Source organism: Prionailurus viverrinus, unplaced genomic scaffold, assembly GCF_022837055.1.
Source record: "Prionailurus viverrinus isolate Anna unplaced genomic scaffold, UM_Priviv_1.0 scaffold_35, whole genome shotgun sequence".
Classification (NCBI taxonomy): Eukaryota; Metazoa; Chordata; class Mammalia; order Carnivora; family Felidae; genus Prionailurus; species Prionailurus viverrinus.
In genome coordinates, this window is record NW_025927605.1 from 356583 (window position 1) to 375273 (window position 18691).

At 60.2% G+C, this 18691-nt stretch overlaps 2 protein-coding genes across 10 annotated transcripts in view; both read left to right on the forward strand.

The window, feature by feature from the left end:
- The window catches only part of PLEKHM1 (pleckstrin homology and RUN domain containing M1), a 47754-nt gene extending 38355 nt beyond the window's left edge, over window positions 1–9399 (forward strand). For 2 of the 4 annotated variants that reach the window (XM_047845368.1, XM_047845369.1), the window contains exons 10-13: window positions 217–410; window positions 5528–5591; window positions 6080–6237; window positions 7081–9399. In XM_047845368.1, the coding sequence (XP_047701324.1) occupies window positions 217–410; window positions 5528–5591; window positions 6080–6237; window positions 7081–7192 (528 nt within the window). In that variant the 3' untranslated portion in view covers window positions 7193–9399. Of the gene's footprint in view, window positions 1–216; window positions 411–5527; window positions 5592–6018; window positions 6238–7080 lie in introns of all 4 variants that reach the window. The other 2 variants (XR_007149396.1, XM_047845370.1) reach the window with 2 other exon arrangements.
- A 96-nt stretch (window positions 9400–9495) lies between these two features.
- ARHGAP27 (Rho GTPase activating protein 27) overlaps window positions 9496–18691 on the forward strand; it is a 32233-nt gene continuing 23037 nt past the window's right edge. For 4 of the 6 annotated variants that reach the window (XR_007149397.1, XR_007149398.1, XM_047845372.1 and 1 more), the window contains exons 1-3: window positions 9496–10982; window positions 11897–12033; window positions 13406–14083. Coding sequence is in view for 3 of the 6 variants with exons in the window: in XM_047845372.1 (XP_047701328.1) it covers window positions 13424–14083 (660 nt within the window). In the remaining 3 variants the exon portion in view is untranslated. Of the gene's footprint in view, window positions 10983–11896; window positions 12034–13405; window positions 14084–17907; window positions 18048–18691 lie in introns of those variants that run through there. The other 2 variants (XM_047845374.1, XM_047845376.1) reach the window with 2 other exon arrangements.

The following is an 18691-nucleotide window of genomic DNA, read 5'->3' on the forward strand; positions in this document are numbered from 1 at the left end:
TTTTATGAGCTGTGGACCTAGGCCTGGTCACTTCATCTCTGGTCCTCCGTTTCCTCATCAGTATAATGAAGATGGCACCGCTTCCCTTGGACGGTGGTGGCAGGGCGGGTGAGTGGGTGGGTAATACTGTGCCTGTCGCAGAGATGCTCACCGAATGGCCATTCTGTCCCCCCCCCCCCCCCAACCGCCACCGTCTGCCGTCTGGTGGTGTCCCAGATCTGCCGGCAGACTCTGAAGTTCCTGACGCAGATCTGGGCCCAGCCCCTCATCAACCTGCAGCTGGTGAATGCCTCGCTGTACGAGCATGTGGAGCAGATGCGCCTCGTCCGGAGGAGACGGGAGCAGCTGAAGCTTCTGGGGGATTACCTGGGCCTGTGCCGAAGTGGGGCCCTGAAGGAGCTGAGCAAGAGGTGAGCGTCCCGGACGGACACACACACACACACACACACACACACACACACACGCACGCATGCAGCTAGTGCCCGCCCAAGACGCCCCCTTAGGAAAAATGCCAGGGCCGAGCAGAAATCACCTTCCCACTAGGTTGGGGAAATTACCGCAAGCTTTGGGAGTGGTTTTTATTTGTTCATGTATTCATTCATTTACTCGTTCATCTAACAGTTATTTACTGAGAACATACCAAGTGCTCAGCCCTGAGCCAGCTTTGTGAGCTCCACACTGAGCAAGGTAGACCCGGTCCTACCCTCTCACAGGGAAGGCAGATGAGTAAGCCTAGAGCTACAACAGCCTGTAGAGCTGCTACAACAGCCTAGAGGGAGCTAGAAGGGAGGCAGGATGCCTGGAAGTACAGAGGTGAGCCCTCTAATCCGGAGTGGAGGAGGGCAGAGCCGGGAAGACTTCCTGGAGGAATGTACATATAAGATGAGCCTTGGAGAATGAGTCAGAATTAGAAAGGGGAAGACTCAGGAAAGAGTGTTACAGATGGAAGGAACGGTGCGCTCGGGCCCTGAATGAAGGCCCCATACGAGGGAAGAACAGAGAGAGCTCCGGGGCGTGCAAGGAGGGAAGGGGGGCATGTTGTGAGAAGGCTGGACAGTGTTGTCCTGCCCCCCTCCCCACCCAGTCCCCCATTCGTGGCTGCTCTGCTGCCGTCTGGCATGGCATCCCTCCCAGAATCCTCAGAAGAGGGCAAGGTTAGGGTGGGACCCTCAGAATGCCCTTGAAGAAGCTTCTGGGCCCCCAGCGCTCGGGGGCCTGCTTAGGATTGAGAGGTGATGCTGTGCTTGAGTATGAGCTTAGGGCCTTCCTGTGCCCATCGTGAACGCCTCCTAGCCCAGGCTGCAGCCTTCTTGGGGCTGTGCTGGTGGGGGAGCTGGTGCCTACTGTCCAGTTGGGCTTTGTTGCTGGGTTTCTGGGGACTTGGAGCAGTTCACAGTCCCCCTCCTCCCCGCCCCAAACACAGTTCCGCACTGGGCTGGCCCAGAGACCACCTCTCTGATAGGTTGCAGCTCCTTGGTCCTGGCTACTGATCTCCCAGGGCCAATTCTGCCTGGCTGCTTGGGGCCCGGGCAGTGCCAGTACAGACCTCTGGGGATCTCAAGGAGCGAGCTGCTGCAGGGGAGAGGCTGGCTCCTCATAGGCTCCCAGAGCAGCCAGCTGAGCCCTGGTCTCCACAGGACCAGAAAGCCCCCTGGGTGCCACCATGAGGGACCCTAGCAGGCTGCTTCCCGGGGAGGCCTTGCCTGTCTCAATCATCAGCTGGGTGCCTGGGTCTTCACTCACTGCCCTCCTTTCTGAGATTCTAGGCCTCAGGGCTCCAGAGAATCTGCCCTCCAGACCCCCTGACCAGGGTGGTGAAATCTCCCTGTCGTCACCCACCCCAGTCAAGGGGATCTTCCACAGACCTGAGCAGACCAGGTGCCTGCAGGGTGCGTCCCAGGCACTGGCCTCGCCTGTCCACACCCTGCTCAGATTGTTTGGTCATCGGCCTTACTGACCTGTCTGGGCTGACCTGCTGGGTGGCCCTGCCTCTTTCTCTCTGGCCTTGTTGTTCCCATCCTTGGGTAGCAGCACTGCATACCTACTGTGCAGCCTACCAGCCTTCAAGAGAACAAGGCCACGCCAATAGAAGCAACGTGGGGCAGGGGAAAGAGCTCAGGAGCAGACTCTGCCCGGCCTCAGACTTGCTGTATGACTCAGAGAGGTTGCTTCACTTCTCTGAGCCTCATCCTTCTTGTTTATAAAATGGGCCAGTCGGGGCGCCTGGGTGGCGCAGTCGGTTAAGCGTCCGACTTCAGCCAGGTCACGATCTCGCGGTCCGTGAGTTCGAGCCCCGCATCCGGCTCTGGGCTGACGGCTCAGAGCCTGGAGCCTGCTTCCGATTCTGTGTCTCCCTCTCTCTCTGCCCCTCCCCCGTTCATGCTCTGTCTCTCTCTGTCCCAAAAAAATAAATAAACGTTGAAAAAAAAAAAATTTTTAATGGGCCAGTAATCCCTGTGCTCATGCGACCTTCTGGAGTTGTGGTGAGGGCCCCGTGAGGGGCTCAGAGTCTGGGGAAGGGCACAGGCAGACAGACGGCCCGGGGTCAGCATGGCTTGTGCTGTGAGGGAAAGCACCTGGACCCAGCCTTGTGACATCCAAAGGGCCAAGAAAGTTCCCAGAGAGGGGATGGCATCTGACCTGAGGATTTGTAGCATTCTGCTCTTAAAAAAAAAAAAAAAAAATATATATATATATATATATATATATATATATATATATATATATTTGGTCAGTACTCAAACAGTATAAAAGAATTAAGCAGGAAGTTCAGATCACTCCTCCAATCCCACCGCAGTCAGTACCGTTAGGCTCTGCTTCCAGAGCTCTGTCCTTACACGCAGGAAAAGAGTTGCCTCAGTGCAAACAGCATGTACATAGTGAACTGGGATTTTGCAAAAGAACCAAGGAGAAGAAAGAGGGAGGGATGGCCTAGGTTTCCTGGCTTAAGGGGGCCTGTGATGTGGAGAAGGGCGAGAGTGTGGCTCACTGGGACCTGTGAGGGGCTCCGTGCAGCTGGATTGCAGGTGCAGAGGCCAGACCTCGAAGGTCCTGGGCACCACACCAGATTTGGATTTATCTGCTCTGCGGTTTAGAAAAGGCCAGCTTGGCAGCAGTGGGGTGCAGGGGCTGGTGCAGTAATTAGCCCAGGGAGGTGTGGAGGCCTGGCCTGGGTCCGCCAGAGTGGAGGCTGAGGACCTGAATGGTTGAGAAGGAAGGGCAGGTCTTGACTGTGAGTAAAGTCAGGGAAGAGTTCCCCTTTGCTAGCGGCAGCCCTCCGGCTGGGCTGGGCGCTCTGAGAGTAAGGCATCCTCCGATGGGGGATGGGCCTGGATGCATCTTCAGGGGCCAGAGAAGCCCCAGGGCACCTTCCCCGTCCTTGGGAAGGAGCCATCACAGAAACGCCCTGGAGGGGTGGGGAGAGGAGGTTCCTGAGTTCAGAGGAGACCCCAGCCTGGGCCTGGAACCCAGCTGTGCCAGCCTTGCCCGCGCCCTTTCCTACCCCATCACTGCTTGCAGGAGTGAAGGGGCAACCTTGCCTCTGTCTTCCAGTGTCCTCCGGAGAGCCCTGTGGATCTCTCTGACCCCTTCCCAGGCAGTCCTCCTCGCACCGGAAGAGGACAGAGAAAGCCTCACGGAGAGTGTGATGGGCCCAGGGCACAGTGGCTTGCAAAGAAGGCCTTGGGCCTGGCTGGTCCCTGGGGCTTCCATGATGGTGGACAGAGGGCAGATAACAGAGATGACTCTCCATCCAGATCAGCCCCACCCTTCCTGCCAGCTCAGGGACAGTCTGCACCTCCCCCACCCCCTGCATTTTCCTGGTGATGAATGGCAGCTTGCTGTTCCCAGAAAACTGGAAGTTTACTGGAGAAACCAGCTTGGTGAATGGAGCAGGTGGCCGGCAGTGTCCCCACCCTTGTGGCACAGTATGGCCTGCCTGGCTGCTTGATGGGACTTGTCATCTCTGCCCCACATGGGGTTCCCCCAGACCACACCTGAGGCCATAGTGTGGAGCATGGCCAAGCCCCCACTCCAGATGCCCCGGGGCCTGTCACCCTCCCGCCCCCCAGATGTCCTGGGCACCCTGGGGCAAGTTTGCAAGCTTTCCTTAGGCTTGGAGCATTTTCCCCAACCCCAGTTACCCATGCAGGCACACACAGCAAAGCCAGGCGGGGGTTGTCCAGGGGGGTTTCTGCAGGTGTTTCCTATCCTTCCCTCAGGATGTAACCCCTAGGATCCCTGCCATTGGTAGGTGGAAAGTAGAGCTGTCCTTGTCCTCTGTCTCCCCCGCACCCCACCCCACCGTGAAATGGGACCCTGCTGTACTTAGGCCACGTCTCAGTGCCTCTCACATAGCACTGAAACTGGATGCTTGACTGTCTGTCCCTCAGCTAGACCAGGGACCACAGGAGGGCACGGACCACATCCTATGCATTTCTGTCCTCAGCACTGCCCCTGGTATGTAATGGTGGCACTCATGACCACAGCTGACACCCACAGGCCTTCGCCGGGTGGGTAAGGATGTGAGCTTGGGAGCCAGGCTGCTGCGTTCAAGCTCCAGCTTTGCCACACACAAGCTGCGTGACCACAGGCATGTTGTTTAACCTCTCTGTGCCTCCATTTCGTCGTCTTCTCAAAGTGGGGATTCGGGTAGTACCAACCTCACGGGATTACTGTGAGGATAAAACAGGTTAATGGATATAAGACATGGTAGCTTTCCTCCTCCTCCTCCTCCTCCTCCTCCTCCTCATTAGTGTTGCTTATAGACATTTTTTAATCCCTTCAAATTGTTTTGAGAAACATTTCTGCTTTATTGAAGTGTAAGTGACAAAATTACACTGTTTTTTTTTTAATTTTTTTTTTTAACGTTTATTTATTTTTGAGACAGAGACAGAGCATGAACGGGGGAGGGTCAGAGAGAGGGAGACACAGAATCCGAAACAGGCTCCAGGCTCTGAGCTGTCAGCACAGAGCCCGACGCGGGGCTCGAACTCACAGACCTCGAGATCATGACCTGAGCCGAAGTCGGCCGCTTAACCAACTGAGCCACCCAGGCGCCCCTATAAGATGTTTAAAGCGTACGTCACGATGCTGTGATACATGTATACGTTGCGACAGGACTCCTCCCCTCCGGGGAGGGATCCATCAGCTCGCTACATGTATACACGTGTATGTTTGGCGAGAGCATTTAAGTTGTACCGTCTTCGCAAATTTCAGTTACACAACACAGTGTTATCACCTGTGGCTGAGAATTACTCAGCGTTCACTGTGCCAAATGCTTTACATAAAGGAATCCTCAGAACAGCTCCATTGCTCAGGTGAGGAAACTTGAGGCTCGGCGAGGTTAAGTGATCTGCCCAAGGCCACCTGGAAGACCAAGTCCCCAACCCAGGCAGCCGACTGTGCTCTTAGGCACCGCCCTGGCCAGGTGTTCACACCCGGTGAGCAGCTGAAGGAATGAAAACAAACACGGGTTGGCCCAGATCATGGAAACCCTTATAAGGAACCTCTTATGTTTTCTTTGAAGGCTCAACCACAGGAATTACCTCTTGGAGTCTCCCCACAAGTACAGTGTCGCTGACCTCCAGCAGGTGAGAACGCCCTTCCCGGCCCCCAGGCCCCTCTAGAGAGCCCTCATTCATGGGAAATCAGCAAGGAGGACCGGGTAGGGAGGCTTCAGCTTTTCGGTACCTCAGGCTCCGCGTCTTGCTTGTCCCACGCTCCCGGGGCGATGACTGAGCGCTAGCCTCCTGCTGTAAGCAGGCACTCCAGCAAAGCCCAGGTCACAGGGGTGACAGCTGGGGACATTCCTTTCCTCGAGGGAGGGTACTGCGGATTGGGGTCTCGTCTGTCAAGCCCGTTCGTTATCCCCAGCGACCTCTGCGTATGGGGCTGCTGGACACCTGCGTTGCTCGGCCTGATTCAGGGAGGCTCTTTGGCCCAAGTGCGAAGAAACCTCTCTTGGGGTCGGAAATCTTCAGGCAAGGGCCAGGAGCAGCAGCGGGCCACCTTTTACAGATGGCCTCAGTCTCAGCACAGCTGCCCGAAAGGCCTGGCGGCCTGACCTTGCCCTCCACAGATCGCAGACGGGGCGTACGAAGGGTTCCTCGATGCCCTGATCGGATTCGCCTCCCAGCACGTCTACCACTGCGACCTGTGCACCCAGCGTGGCTTCATCTGCCAGATCTGCCACCACCACGACATCATCTTCCCCTTCGAGTTTGACACCACCGTCAGGTATGCGGGATACCCAGCCCCCTCCCCCCCCCCCCCCCCAGCGGGCCCCAGCGTGCCAGGGAGGCAGGCCCGGCACCGTTGTGCAGCAGCACATTGAACGCCCCGGCTGTGCCAGTGCCACGGGTCGGTGAGGTTGTCTAGAACAGCCGACACCCTGGGCAGTCACGGCCAGCCCCAGTCCAGCTCCGGGGACAAGAGAGCCCTCGCGGGGCCCTACCCTCGACCAGGGAAGCTGTCTTCCTAGAGAAGAGGTGACTTGCTGCCTCTTTGAGTGAGGGTCTCAGTGTTGTCATCTATAGACGGATCGAGGAAGGGACTGAATGAGTTACTGCCCTGGAGTGGTGGCACAGGCCGGGCACAAAGTGGGTGCCTGGCGGCTGGTGCCTGCCTGGCTCTCTGCTGCAGTAATCATCGTTCCTATCCCATTACCGCTCCTGATCAGAAGCCTCTAAGTGGAAAGAGTCACCCACCAAACCTCCATTCCGGCCCACACGGGAGTGGAAAACTGAACGGGTGGGAGCATCCATTTTCAGTAGGCGTCTCCTGGCCCAGATTCAACCCCTGGGCTCAGCTTTTTAAACCGCAGAGTGTTTTCGACGTGGGCAAGAAATCATCCCCTAAGTCTCTAGCGGCCTCTCTAGAACGTGAATTAGAATCGAGAGCGTCCGCGCCTGTGGTGTGACGCGGGGGTGAGCACTGTCTCCAGGCAGCGATCTGGCCGGGGGGACGTGGCGCGGCGCGTCTTGGGGTCCCGAGCGGAACCGCACCCCGCCACGGGCGCTGGTCGGGATGCCGGCCGCCCCCCGCCCCCTGGCACCAGCGGCGCTCGCGGCTCTCCCCCAGGTGCGGCGAGTGCAAGACCGTCTTCCACCAGAGCTGCCAGGCCGTGGTGAAGGGGGGCTGTCCCCGCTGTGCCCGCCGGCGCAAGTACCAAGAAAGGAGCGCTCTCCTCTAAGCCGCTGCGCCGTCCCCGGCCCGAGACTGCGGGGCAGCGGCTCGCGGCCAGCCCGGCCGCCTGTGGCATCAGCCTGCATACTCTCGAGGTGTCCCAGCCGTGTCCCCTGTCGGGAGGACCCAGATGCGACCAGAGCACGAGCCTACCAGACGAAGCCCTCGAGGATGTCCCCCAGTCCCTCTACCACCCGTCTGCTCCACAAGGTGGGGACGCCATCAGATGCCCCCCCCCCCCGACCCAGGGGAAGCGGGGAGGGGAGCTTTGCACTAACCAGGCCCCAGCTCACCTCACAGACACGGCATCTCCATCAGGGCTCTTCAAACACTGTGGAAACCACACTTGGGCACGTGCTCAGTTCCACATTCCGGATTCAAAAAAGGTCTAGTTTTTTAAGGTGGGTTTTTTCCCTTCATATTTCAATAGAAAATATTTTTTTATTCTTGACCGTACATAAGTCACCCAAGAAATCCAGACATTCTCATGTGGAGCAAACACGTGGGAACATTTGGCCTGCGGGCCAAAGGCGGGTGGCTGGGCGGGCAGGCCGCCGCTGGGCCAGAGCCTGTCAGCTCTACGGGTGCCTTTCCCTCACCCGCGCCCGACACTGCTGCCCACGGCTCAAATACGACGTGCCAAACCGCCCAGGGGCTGTCAGGGTCGGTCCCGATGACCACCCTCTTCCTCTCCCCTGCCTCTTTTCGCCCTACCCTGCCCTCCTCACCTGAAAAGCCCGTCACCTCTCTCCGCGTCAGAGCCCCCTGGCTCCGCCGTAGCCCGGGCTCTCGGTCCCTGCGGGAGAAGGGAGGGACTTGGAACCAGCACTGTGAGCACTTTGAGCCCTTGCTTGGTCCAGGGCCGGGTCATCATCTTGCCCACCCCTCAGCCCCGTGCCCTCCTCACCTACTGCAGACCCAAAGCCAGACGGGCGGGGCTGCTGCAGACACACTCTCAGGGGGACACCCCTCACCCCCCACCGCCTGACCCCTGCTGGGACAGAGGAAGGCGGGGCCCACACAGAGGGCAGTGAGCCCAGGCCAGCCTTGGGCACCGTGGAGCGGTGACCCCCGTCCGCCCAGGAAGAGTGCCAGCCGTGCTGCGGCGACGTGTGGGGGCGGCCGCCTCGTGGGAGGGATGCCTAGCCTCAGTTTACAAAGCCATGAATTCACAAAGCTTTGCTGGACTGGCCCGGAGGGGGCGCCGCCAGAGACTAGAGAATTTCCCCGGAGCACGATTGCCTTTTGAAGGGGCGTGGGGTAGAGTGCGAGCCTGGAATGGTTTGCAAAGTGGTGTTTAGACCCTGTGGTTTGGGACCGATTCCCCTGCTGCCTTCCCCCATCTCTCCTGGACCCATCGCCCCCCTGACCCCCAGCCCTGGGCCGTCTGGCCGTCCTGTCAGCTCTCGCCTTGGATTGGGAGCCTCAGGTGGAGACTGCCTTTCACTGTCAAGAGATGAATCTACTCCCACCTCTCCCCTGGGGTGATTCGCCTGCTGAGTCACCTGCCCAGCCCTGTGGAGCTGGATAAGTTGTGCAATAGAAGAGAGGAGGTGGTAGGCAGGTGGGGGAGGGGGCTGCCACACAGCCTGTCTGTCCCCTGTCACGGAAACAGTACGCACCTATGCCCGGCACACCAAAGCCTCCTAAACGGGGAAGCGGATCCCTATCCTCAGCCCGCGCACCCCCACAGCCAGGATTAATGCCCCACCGCAGACCCAGCGCGGCCGGCCAGAGCCACAGATGCCCCAGATCCCCCAGTGGCCCAGAGCCGGCCTGGACAGCGGGTGGTGCCGCCCAGGCCGGGCCTCATCTCAGGCCCGTGAGAACAATGTGCACACCAGAAGGTGCCCTAGGAGGCATCAGGAGTGAGGCCCCAGAGGAGCTCACTTAGGCTGTGTGGGGCCTGTGCCCCCCCTTCCTCCTCCCCCTCCACCCCCACCGGGGACTAGCAGCATTAACTACAACTCACCCTCTCCCCAGTACCAGAAAGCTGCTGATGCTTCCCGATGAGTTGACTCTTACCCTCTCACCTCCAATGGAAAGCTGATGTGAACCTCAGTGGTGCCCACACTATTTTTAAAACGCCATTTTATGCAATAAACTGTTCTCTAGTGAGGCGCGCTGGCCCCGAACGGCGCTTTGCAATGTACTGAAGGAACTGCTGCTGTGTGATTTTTGAATGATTTTGCAGTAAAGACCTGATCTTTCTCACCTCTGGTCTCGCTTCTGAATCCCGACGCTGCCAGTGGTTGGGAGGAAACCACCAGCCGTCCTGCCGTCTGATGCCCCCGCCCCCACCGACTCTCATTAGTCCCTGGGCACACAGGAGGCCTGGAGAGGGGTGGCCGGCGGTAAACATTGTGCACCAGAAGTGGGCATGCAGGGGAGGAGGGGTGACCGTGTTCAGTCTGTCCCCCTCCCACTAGGAGTCAGAGTCTGTGGCAGGAAGAGGGGGGTAGCATCTCTGGGCCTTTGGGTAGATTTACCCACATACACTGATGCCTGAAATGCCACCACAACGGCTTCTTCCCTGTGCCTGTCCACCAATCCCCGACACTGGAACGTGAGAAATCTTGGGACCGTGTCCCACTGGGTTATCCAAAGCCAGAGAAGGGGCTCAGGGAGGGAAGGCTGAGGAGGGCCAGAATCAGGGCTCATGGCTTTTAGGGCTCCAAGGGGACTTTACTTGGCTGCTCCCTTCCTCTGAAGTTCCAGGAGAAGCCCACCACTTCCCATCGTAAAGACAGAAGAAGGAAACACGTGTTCCAGGGAAATCAGGTTGCAGGAAAGTGGGATTGAAACACATTTGGCCCTATGGTTTCGGGTCCTTGAAGACACCTTTCAGCCCATGAGAGAGGTCTTCTGTGCCCCAGCTTCCTTCCAGGGCCTCAAGTCCCTCCAGGGTTGTAGGGGGTGGGCTCTGAAAACACAAAAGGAACTGGGTTCGAGCGCTGGGGACCAAGGCCAGGGGCATGTGGCCTGGGTGCTACCCTGCCTTTGGTCTCAGTGCCTCCACCCTCAGCAAGGTGCCTCTGAGGACGGTTGTGTCTCTCTTCCCCCTCCTGCCTAAAGAAGAATGGGGGCTTTGGAGACCTCAATCACACCCCAAGGAGGAGGACAGCTCATCTGATAATAAAAATAACGTTAATAGCTCTGTGCATCCTTCCAATACTACTGTGAGACTACTACTGAATTGTATGTACTTAGTACATCTCATTCAATCTTCCTAAAGATCCTGTGAAGTAGGTGTTGTTGTCCCAAGTTCATGGGAAAGAAAGGATGCTGAGGTGAGCAAGTCCACTTCCAGGACACCCTAATGGACAGCTTGGAGGGTGGCCCTCTTCCAGTGGAGGATCCAGGAGGCAGGGGGATGGAACCACACAGCGGGAGGGAAATCTGGCCCCTCCAGAAGGAGCTGAGGAGGCTCCCTCCCTCCCCCTGTCATGCCACCCTCCTGGCCCTGCCGCTTCCACGTCGCTGGAGATAGCCAGGTGTGGCCCGGGATCCCAGGGGGTGCAGGAGGGAGGGTGGCGTCTGAGCTCCTAGGGCGCTGGCCCGGCCCAGAGGGGACAGGAAGCCGGGACACCGGGGATTGTCTCTAGCAGCCGCAGCCCAGCCTCAGCCCGGGAGGAAGTTCTGCCGGGCGCTCTCGGCTGGTGCCTCCCTCGCTGTATTGTTGAACAGGAAACCGGGCTGCGCGGGAGCTGGGCGGTGGAGGAGGGAGCGCCGGCCGCCGAAAGCACGCGTGCCTGCCGGGACAAGTGGAGGCGAAGCCGGTGATCGGACGCCCCAAGGTGCCAGGGCCGGGCCGGGCCGGGCCGGGCCGGGTGGGGGTTGCTGAGCCGGGGTTGGGGGAGCGCGGTGCGGCAGGTGGCGGGTCCTCACCCGGGAGCGCCGCGCGCGCCTGCTCCCCTTTCACCGGGCGCAGGGGAGGGAGCCGCGCGGGCCCGGGAGCAGGGCCGCGCGGAGCGGATGTCCCCCGCGCGGAGCGGAGATTCGAAGGGCTGCCCTCCGTCCGGGGACAGGCGGGGCCCGAGTCCAGGCCCCGGCGCCGCTGTGGCTCGCGTCGCCCGGGCAGTGCACGAAAAGCACCTCCCGACGACGGGTCAGTCCTGAAGTTCCAGGGATCCTACCGGCTCCTCTGGCTCCCCCAGAGTTGGGGGAGGAGACGAGACCCGGGTCCCCTCCCCACCCCGCCCGAGCCGCTGCGCTCCGGTGGGGATCTCTGCCGTGGGAACTCCAGGCCCGGCCGAGCTGCGCCCGGAAAGGGCCCGGGGAGGGCGGAGGTGGGTCCGAAGCGAGTGGTGCATTCAGTCGGGCTGGAAAGGGCTTGTAGTGGTGATTCGGGGTGCATACGGCTTCGGTTGTAACCCTGGGCGAGACAACGAACCAGGGTCGAGCTGTCCCAGAGCAGCGCGCCCGCGGGACGCAGAGGCTCGAGGACAACAAATCCCACGGCGGGAGACTCAGGGGTGGGACCCTACCCACCTTGGGCTCCGCTGACGACCCCGCAGGGCCCCTTCAGTCGCAGCCCCTACAGCTCCCTCCCTCCCTTCGCCTTCTCTTGCTGTGCGTCCCACTCCCGGTGTACCCCACCCGCCCAGACACACTCATTCAGGCTCCTCCTGGCCCCTCCGAGATACGGCTGCGTTGGGGATTGGGGGCAGCCCTCCTGAGCATCCCTCTCCTTCTTTGCTCCTCTTGCCAGCTCCTGATCCCGGAGGTCTCTCCTGCTTAGCCCTTGGAAGCCCCGCCCTTCGAAAGAGATGGCAGGGGCCTGATCTGCACCCATCCGCGGACTCCGCTGGTCCTGCCCATGGGCCCGCAGAGACCTGCCCTGCCAACGTGAGTGAGAGGCGGGGGTCCAGGGGAAGGTGACGGGAAGGGGTGTCCTCCCTGGGGGTTGTTGGCTTAGCTACAGGCAGTTCACTGTAACTTCAGGGCCCAAGAGTGCAACCCTTTCCCCAACAAGGGAAGCTGGAGAAAGTAGTGAAGAACGCTCTGTGCCCCTGGCCAGACCCTGCACCCCCACCCCACCCCCCGGTCAGACCCTGTTCCTTGGGTTCCTCAGCCTCAGCAAGCCACCGAGCTCCCCAGCTGCTGGTCCCAGGACACCTCTATGGGGCAGGAGATGGGATCAGTGCAAAGGCTTGGAGGGACCAGCCACTTATGGAAGAGGGTACCGACTCATCTCTTTGATGGAGAGACGGGCGGATTTACAGTTAGGCTCGGACTCCCAACACCACATCAAGCGCCAAGCTAAGCTGGCGTGGAGGGCGGTGGGTTGTGGCGATCACTCCGGGAGAGCTTTGGGGAGGACGCCGCAGGGGCAGTCACTGTCACAAAGTGCATTCTCTAGGGGCCACTCTCCTGGGGCAATGTGGAGATCACAGAGCTGGTGGGTAGGCCTCACTCGGGAGGTGGAGGTGGGAGCTGGAGAATAAGGGGCGGTGCAGGACAGTCTGGGCGGGCCAGGCGCCGGGTTCACGTCCTCAGCCAAGCCGCTGGGGAAGGAAAGAGAAACCGAGAGAACCGGTTCTCCGGCCTTGGCAGTCCGGTCCCTTAGCCAAGGCCCTTGGACTACGCGAGGCAGGGGCATTCCCCGGGATAGAGCGGTGCCGGGGTGGTTCCCAGAGCCCCGCGGCTCAACCCTGATTCCGCGGGCCGGGGGCGCGGGAGCCTGGAGGGAAGAGGCTCCGGGCACGCGGATTTCCTGAAGGCTGGAGACATCTGGGGCGGGACAGGCAGGGCAGGGGGCGGGGCGAGGGGAGTGGCGGCGGGGGTGGGTGGGTAGAGAATGGACTGTTCTTCCCACTTCACAGACCTGTAAACCGAGGCCCAGTCAACTTTTAGGCAAATGTGGTGACTTTATCGCGGTCAATCACCCCAACTCTTTGGGTCAAGGCTTCCTTGGCTGTAAAGTTGGACCAATATTACCCACAATTTCTCCACCAAGGGATCGAACCGGGACTCAAATCTCGTAATCAATGCCACGGGATGAAGGCATTGTCAGAATGAAGGTATTGTCATAATTCCATGAGTGAGTGTAAGAATGAGAACCTTGGAGATTATTTTATCCAAGCCCCCCATTTTTGAGCTAGGAAATTAACGCACATAAGGAATGCAGCACTGGGACTCCAACCCAGGTCTTCTGTCCCTCTGCGCTTCCCGGCTCGGTGGCCCTGACCTCCGCGCCCCTCCTCCTTGTCACTCACAGGGAAACGCCAGGGCCGCGATGGCGGCGGACGTCGAGGGGGACGTGTACGTGCTGGTGGAGCATCCCTTCGAGTACACGGGCAAGGACGGGCGCCGCGTGGCCATCCAGCCCAACGAGCGCTACAGGCTGCTGCGCCGAAGCACGGAGCACTGGTGGCACGTGCGGCGCGAGCCCGGCGGCCGCCCCTTCTACCTGCCCGCGCAGTACGTGCGCGAGCTGCCGGCGCTCGGGGACCCGGCCACCACCTCCACGCCACCCGCGCTCCGCCCGGGGCCCGTGGCCCCGGAACCGCTCGCCTACGACTACCGCTTCGTGAGCGCGCCGGTGTCCGCGGGCCCCGACGGCACGCCCGCCGAGCCCCGGGGCCGCGTGGGCTCCCTGTGCGGCCCCGCGCGGCGCGGCGCCGCCACCCAGCGCAGCAGCCTGGCGCCGGGCCTGCCCACCTGCTTGTACACGCGGCCCGCGGCGCCGGTGCGGCCCGCCCAGTCCCTGGACGACCTGGCGCGCGCCGCCGTCGCGCCCCCTGCCGGCCTCCTCGGGAGCGCGGGCAGCTTCAAGGCCTGCAGCGTGGCGGGCTCCTGGGTGTGCCCGCGACCCCTGGCACGCAGCGACTCCGAGAACGTCTACGAGGTCGTCCAGGACGTGCGCGGCCCGCCACGGGAGGAGCGCCCGCAGCAGGTACGGGGAGCGGGGTGGCGGGCCGGGGTGCTGCGCCGCTCCGGGCCCGGACTCGAGGAGACCCCCCTCGGCTTAGCGTCCGGCTCGACGGGGCGGCAGTCACCGCCGAGCCTCACTTTTCAAAACCACGGAAAGAGAAGGGTGCAGGCTCCCGGTCACTTATGGGCAATTCCGAAATGCCAAAGCTCCCTGGAGTCCAAAGGTTTCCCGTAACTCAGTTGGTGGTAAAAAATTTGATTTGAACATTTATTACATTTAGTTTTACTACGCAAGTGCAGATGAACCGGATTACAGTGTACTGCTCCAAGCCTTGCTGGCAGGTGTGTGCGCCGTATTACCTTTCTAAAATCCACAACATTCCGAAACGCGCCCGGATATGGAGTTGTGGACCTGCGGGCCACTCCACCTGCCTCTTCTTAGAGGAGCTTAGGGGTCAGATGAGATAGTGGATGTGGAAGTCAGGGATCTGCTTCCTTTTTTGGCTTCTTCCGTTATTTCAGTTCCCCCTTTAAAAAAAAAAAAAAAAAGACAATTTTTGATTTGTTTGTTTCAGGAAGTGGTCCAGTGATAGTGAGTGTGTTTTTTTCGTTTCAGAACCCAGTTGTTAATTTAGGAAATCGAAAATAGAGCACGTTTTAAAAACACTTTTACATCCTCAGAATCCTTCGGATGACCCTGACATCTTCAACTTTAGGAACTTTTTGGGTCGGTGGTTGGGGAGATGTGGAGGGAGGATGCACAGACCCCCTTTTTGACATCTGCCTTTTGACAGCTGGGTAATTATGGGCAATTCATTTCCTCTCAGAGGGTCTCGATTTGTCCTTTGGCCCAAAGAGGGGTGGAAAGTGTGGATGGATGATCCCTAAACCTTGTAAGTCTCTGATTTCTTTCTTTGTACTTCATGTAATGTATTTGTTGTCAACATTGATGCCTGGCCCATGCCAGGACTGAGTGTGGGATGCCCAGAGGAAGGAAGCACCTTCCCGGGCTGGGAGCTCCTGGGTCTCCCCTCCGCCCATCTGGTTACAGTGCAAAGAGCTCAGGATTTGAAGCTTAGAGAGACTGGAATTTGACCCTGCTGGGTCACCTGCCAGCTGCAGAGGAGTCACTTAACTCCCCAGCCCCAGTGTCCTCGTGTGTAAACGCAGGACAAAACCTAAGGATTAGTGTTGTGAGCCTTCAACGAGGTGAGGCATGGAAACGCTTGGCACGTAGTAGGCGCTCCACCGAGGCTGGCCGGGGTCGCATTCGGTATCCTGGTCTGCGCCAGCTTTGCTCCCCTTTCTGCAAGGAGCAGCCCGCCTCCTTGTGGTCATGACGGGGAATAGCAACCGGCGCGTGGGGATGAGGATGGGGACTCCGCCCAGAAGGAACCAGAGGGGTAGGGGGGTGGGAAATAATGTGCCCGGCCGTCTCTGCTGGCCAGTTGGCCCCCTTCTCTGGGACAGATGGCTGGATACCAGTGCGCTTTACCCCGGCGTCCCTCCGTTTCCAGGACAGGCTCTCGGAGGTGCATTCCAGGACCTTTCCACATCCCCTGTCCAGCTTGCCCCTCTTTCTTTCCACACAGTATAGTGGTGTGTCCGCGGCGGGGGACACAGATGATGGAGAGAGGGGTGGTGCTCGCGCAGGGAAGAACTGGGGCGTCTGCCAGAGACCCGGGTATTGGTGGAAATGCTCTGCCCGGTCCCACTTCTGGCCCTAATGAATGCACTGTATGGCCTCAACAAGAGGCTTAGTACCTCTGGTCTGGTTTCCTCCCCGTGTAATGGGTATGATCTCACACTTCCTGTGACCCTGCTTTATTCCAGTGTCAGCTGTGGGCCTCCCTGACACCCCAGCCCCTACACACTCCTGGCGTGGGGAGTTGCCTGTCTCCTGGGAAGGAAACCCCATTCTCCTTTTAGTTACTCAAGGCAGCATTTAGAGGAAGAATTTCCTGAATGGTGAGCCTGCCTGTTTCTTCTTGGAGGAGGCAGGAGAGGCAGCTCCTACCTTTCCCCTTCATTCACTCATTAACTAAGCATGAGGTGACCTTGCACTTGCCGAGCATCTGGTGAGGCAGAGTCCCAGGCCTGGAGGGCCACCATCTGGGTCAGGAGCCTGGCAAGAGGGGACAGATGCCTCAGGCCGGCATGGCCCAGGCCATCTGAGATGAAAAGGACACCCAGTGTACTGCGGTGCCCAGGCATGGGTGCAGGTGTGAGATGGGGCACCCCTGGGGCCTTTCAGCCCCGCCTCCACCCTGCGCTGCTGGGGCTCTGGTGGGGAGTGGGTGGCGCCTGGGGGGCGGGGCCTCATGGCCCTCGCCAGGAATTCGGACGTCACCGTGCAGCTACCGGGAGACTCTCAGCAGAGAAGGGAGTGGGGTTCAGAAAGGACCCCCTTGGCTGGAACTTTAAGGGTGGCAGAGGACTTTCATGGTCTCCCAGGCATGCGGTGATGACAGGAGAGGTTCGGGAAGTGGATTTCGAGGGAGCTGGTGGCTGATGGGCTGAGGAGGGCGGGAGAGAAGTCAGGATGAGTCCCAGCCTCCCAGTGTGCGCAGACAGTGGTCTGTTTATGGTGGGGACACTGGGAAGGCGTGGGAGGAGTCCTGGAGCTGCCCAGCATGTGGTGTGGAGATGTGGGGGGGCGAGGGAGCATGTGGACCGGGGGACCACAGCCCTGGGCCCACCACATTTGGGTGACCAGGGGAGGGAAGAGGAGGAAGTGTAAAACACAGGGAACAAGGAGGAGAAGCAGGAGAGTGCTGGTCCAGACACCGAGAGGTGTCCAGAAGGAAGGGGAAGTTAGATAAAGGCCATCGAACATTTATCGGAAGTGGTGACCTCAAGGTCAGCAGCCACTTTATCAGGAGCTGGCCAAGGGGTTACCAGAAGCAGAAGGCAGAGGTCAGAGGGCGAAGATGAGGGTGCAGGGCCGAGTGGAGACCGCTCAGAAGCATGGCAGGGAAGGGAGAGGTGCCGTGTGGCCAGAGGCATGTGGAGGTCGACGGGGGGGGCTCCCCAAATCTGAGTGAGTGGGCAGCAGCCAGAGGAGCTGGTTGATGAGACGGGATCCCAGGACACAGGTGTGAGGGTGATGCCCAGGGCAGACGGGGAGGGACCCACTCCCTCTGAGGCAAGGGCCAAGGATGTGAGGATGGAGGGGACACAGGGTCAGGCTCATCGGGGACCGGAGAGCCTCGGACAAGGGGAGAGGGTGGCATGGGTGTAGGACAATTGGCAGAGGCGGGGACCCTCAGAAGAGAGAAGCCTCCTCGCCCACCGTGTGGCGTTTCACGGCCTTGTCATCCACCACGCGCCGGTGGATGGTCAAAGTGCGCTGGTCAAAGCGCTGGACACTGGGGACACAAAGCATGGTGGCGCATGACGTGATCCCTGCGCCACGGGGGCTAGTGGTCCCGTGGGCTCTCACTCAAAGGCTCCCACTCCCAGCAGCTCTGAAGGCAGGCCTGCATGGAAGGGCGCCCCCCTGTGCCAGAGTGCAGAGGTTCAGAGAAGTTGAGTGACTGGCTGAAAGTCACCCAGGCGGGAGTTGGCTGAGCGGGAGTCAGTTCCAGTACCTCCTGACCCTGAACCCCACCCTAGTTACCAGGCTCAGTCTCAGGCAGGTGGCCTGCAGGCCGTAGCCAGCCTGTTCCCCTCTACTCTACTCCCTCCCTCGCTGAGGAGGGGCTTTCGAGCCTGGGGAAGCCAGGTGAGGAGGGGCCTCTGAGACTCCTCCCCTGCTGAGTCCATTTCTGGGTGCAGTCACCATCCCCGGTCACCATCCCCGCCCCCGGGGCCTCAGGCCAGCCCTCTGGACTTGAGCCCGCCCCTGCTGCCCAGGCATTGGCCACTGGGAGGAAAGAGTTACAGCCGGGGCCTCTGCAAGAGGCCTGGCGCGTGCCCCACCTGAGCAGGCGGCCTGGACTGGAAGGAGCCCCGGGGCCCTGGCTCCCTGTCCTCTTCAGAGAACTGTGAGTGACCATTCATATCGTTGCACAGGGGGCGGGGGCAGGCCGTGGCAGTTGCCCACTCTCTCCCCTTCTTCCCTGACCTCCCACCTCCTTGGTCTTCTCCTGTACCCCTGCTGAAACTCACCTGCCCGGTGACTCGCCCGGAGGCGCCCCTGCCTCCTCTCCGGATCCCAGGCCTGGCACCCACTCCGTGGGACAGACTCTGAGGGCAGCCCAGGGCAGCTGTGATTGAGGCCTCGGACAAACCCACCTGGGTCCCCTTTGGGTGGGGACCAGCCATGGGCCCTCTGGAAAGGGGGGTGCTGGTAAGAGCAGGGGAACTGAGGCCAAGGGGAGGGTCTCCGGAGTCCTTCCTCCTCCAAGCCACTGTCTTTCTCACCTCCCCAGGCGGCCCAGCTGGTTTCTTCATCCCTGGGCTGACCTTTCCTCCCCATGACTCACCTTCAGCCCCAGGCGGACCCTGGAACCCCACTGCCCAGCTTCTGACCTGACCCATGAAAGAGCAGCTCCGTGGGTAGCCCCCCTCCCATCCTCACCCCACATTCCTGGCCACCAGTACTCCTCCCCAGCCACCCACCACTCCCAAGGCAACCTCCCACCCTGCAGGCCCTGTGTCAGCCCCTGGGGCCCTGTGGGGGGCCCCT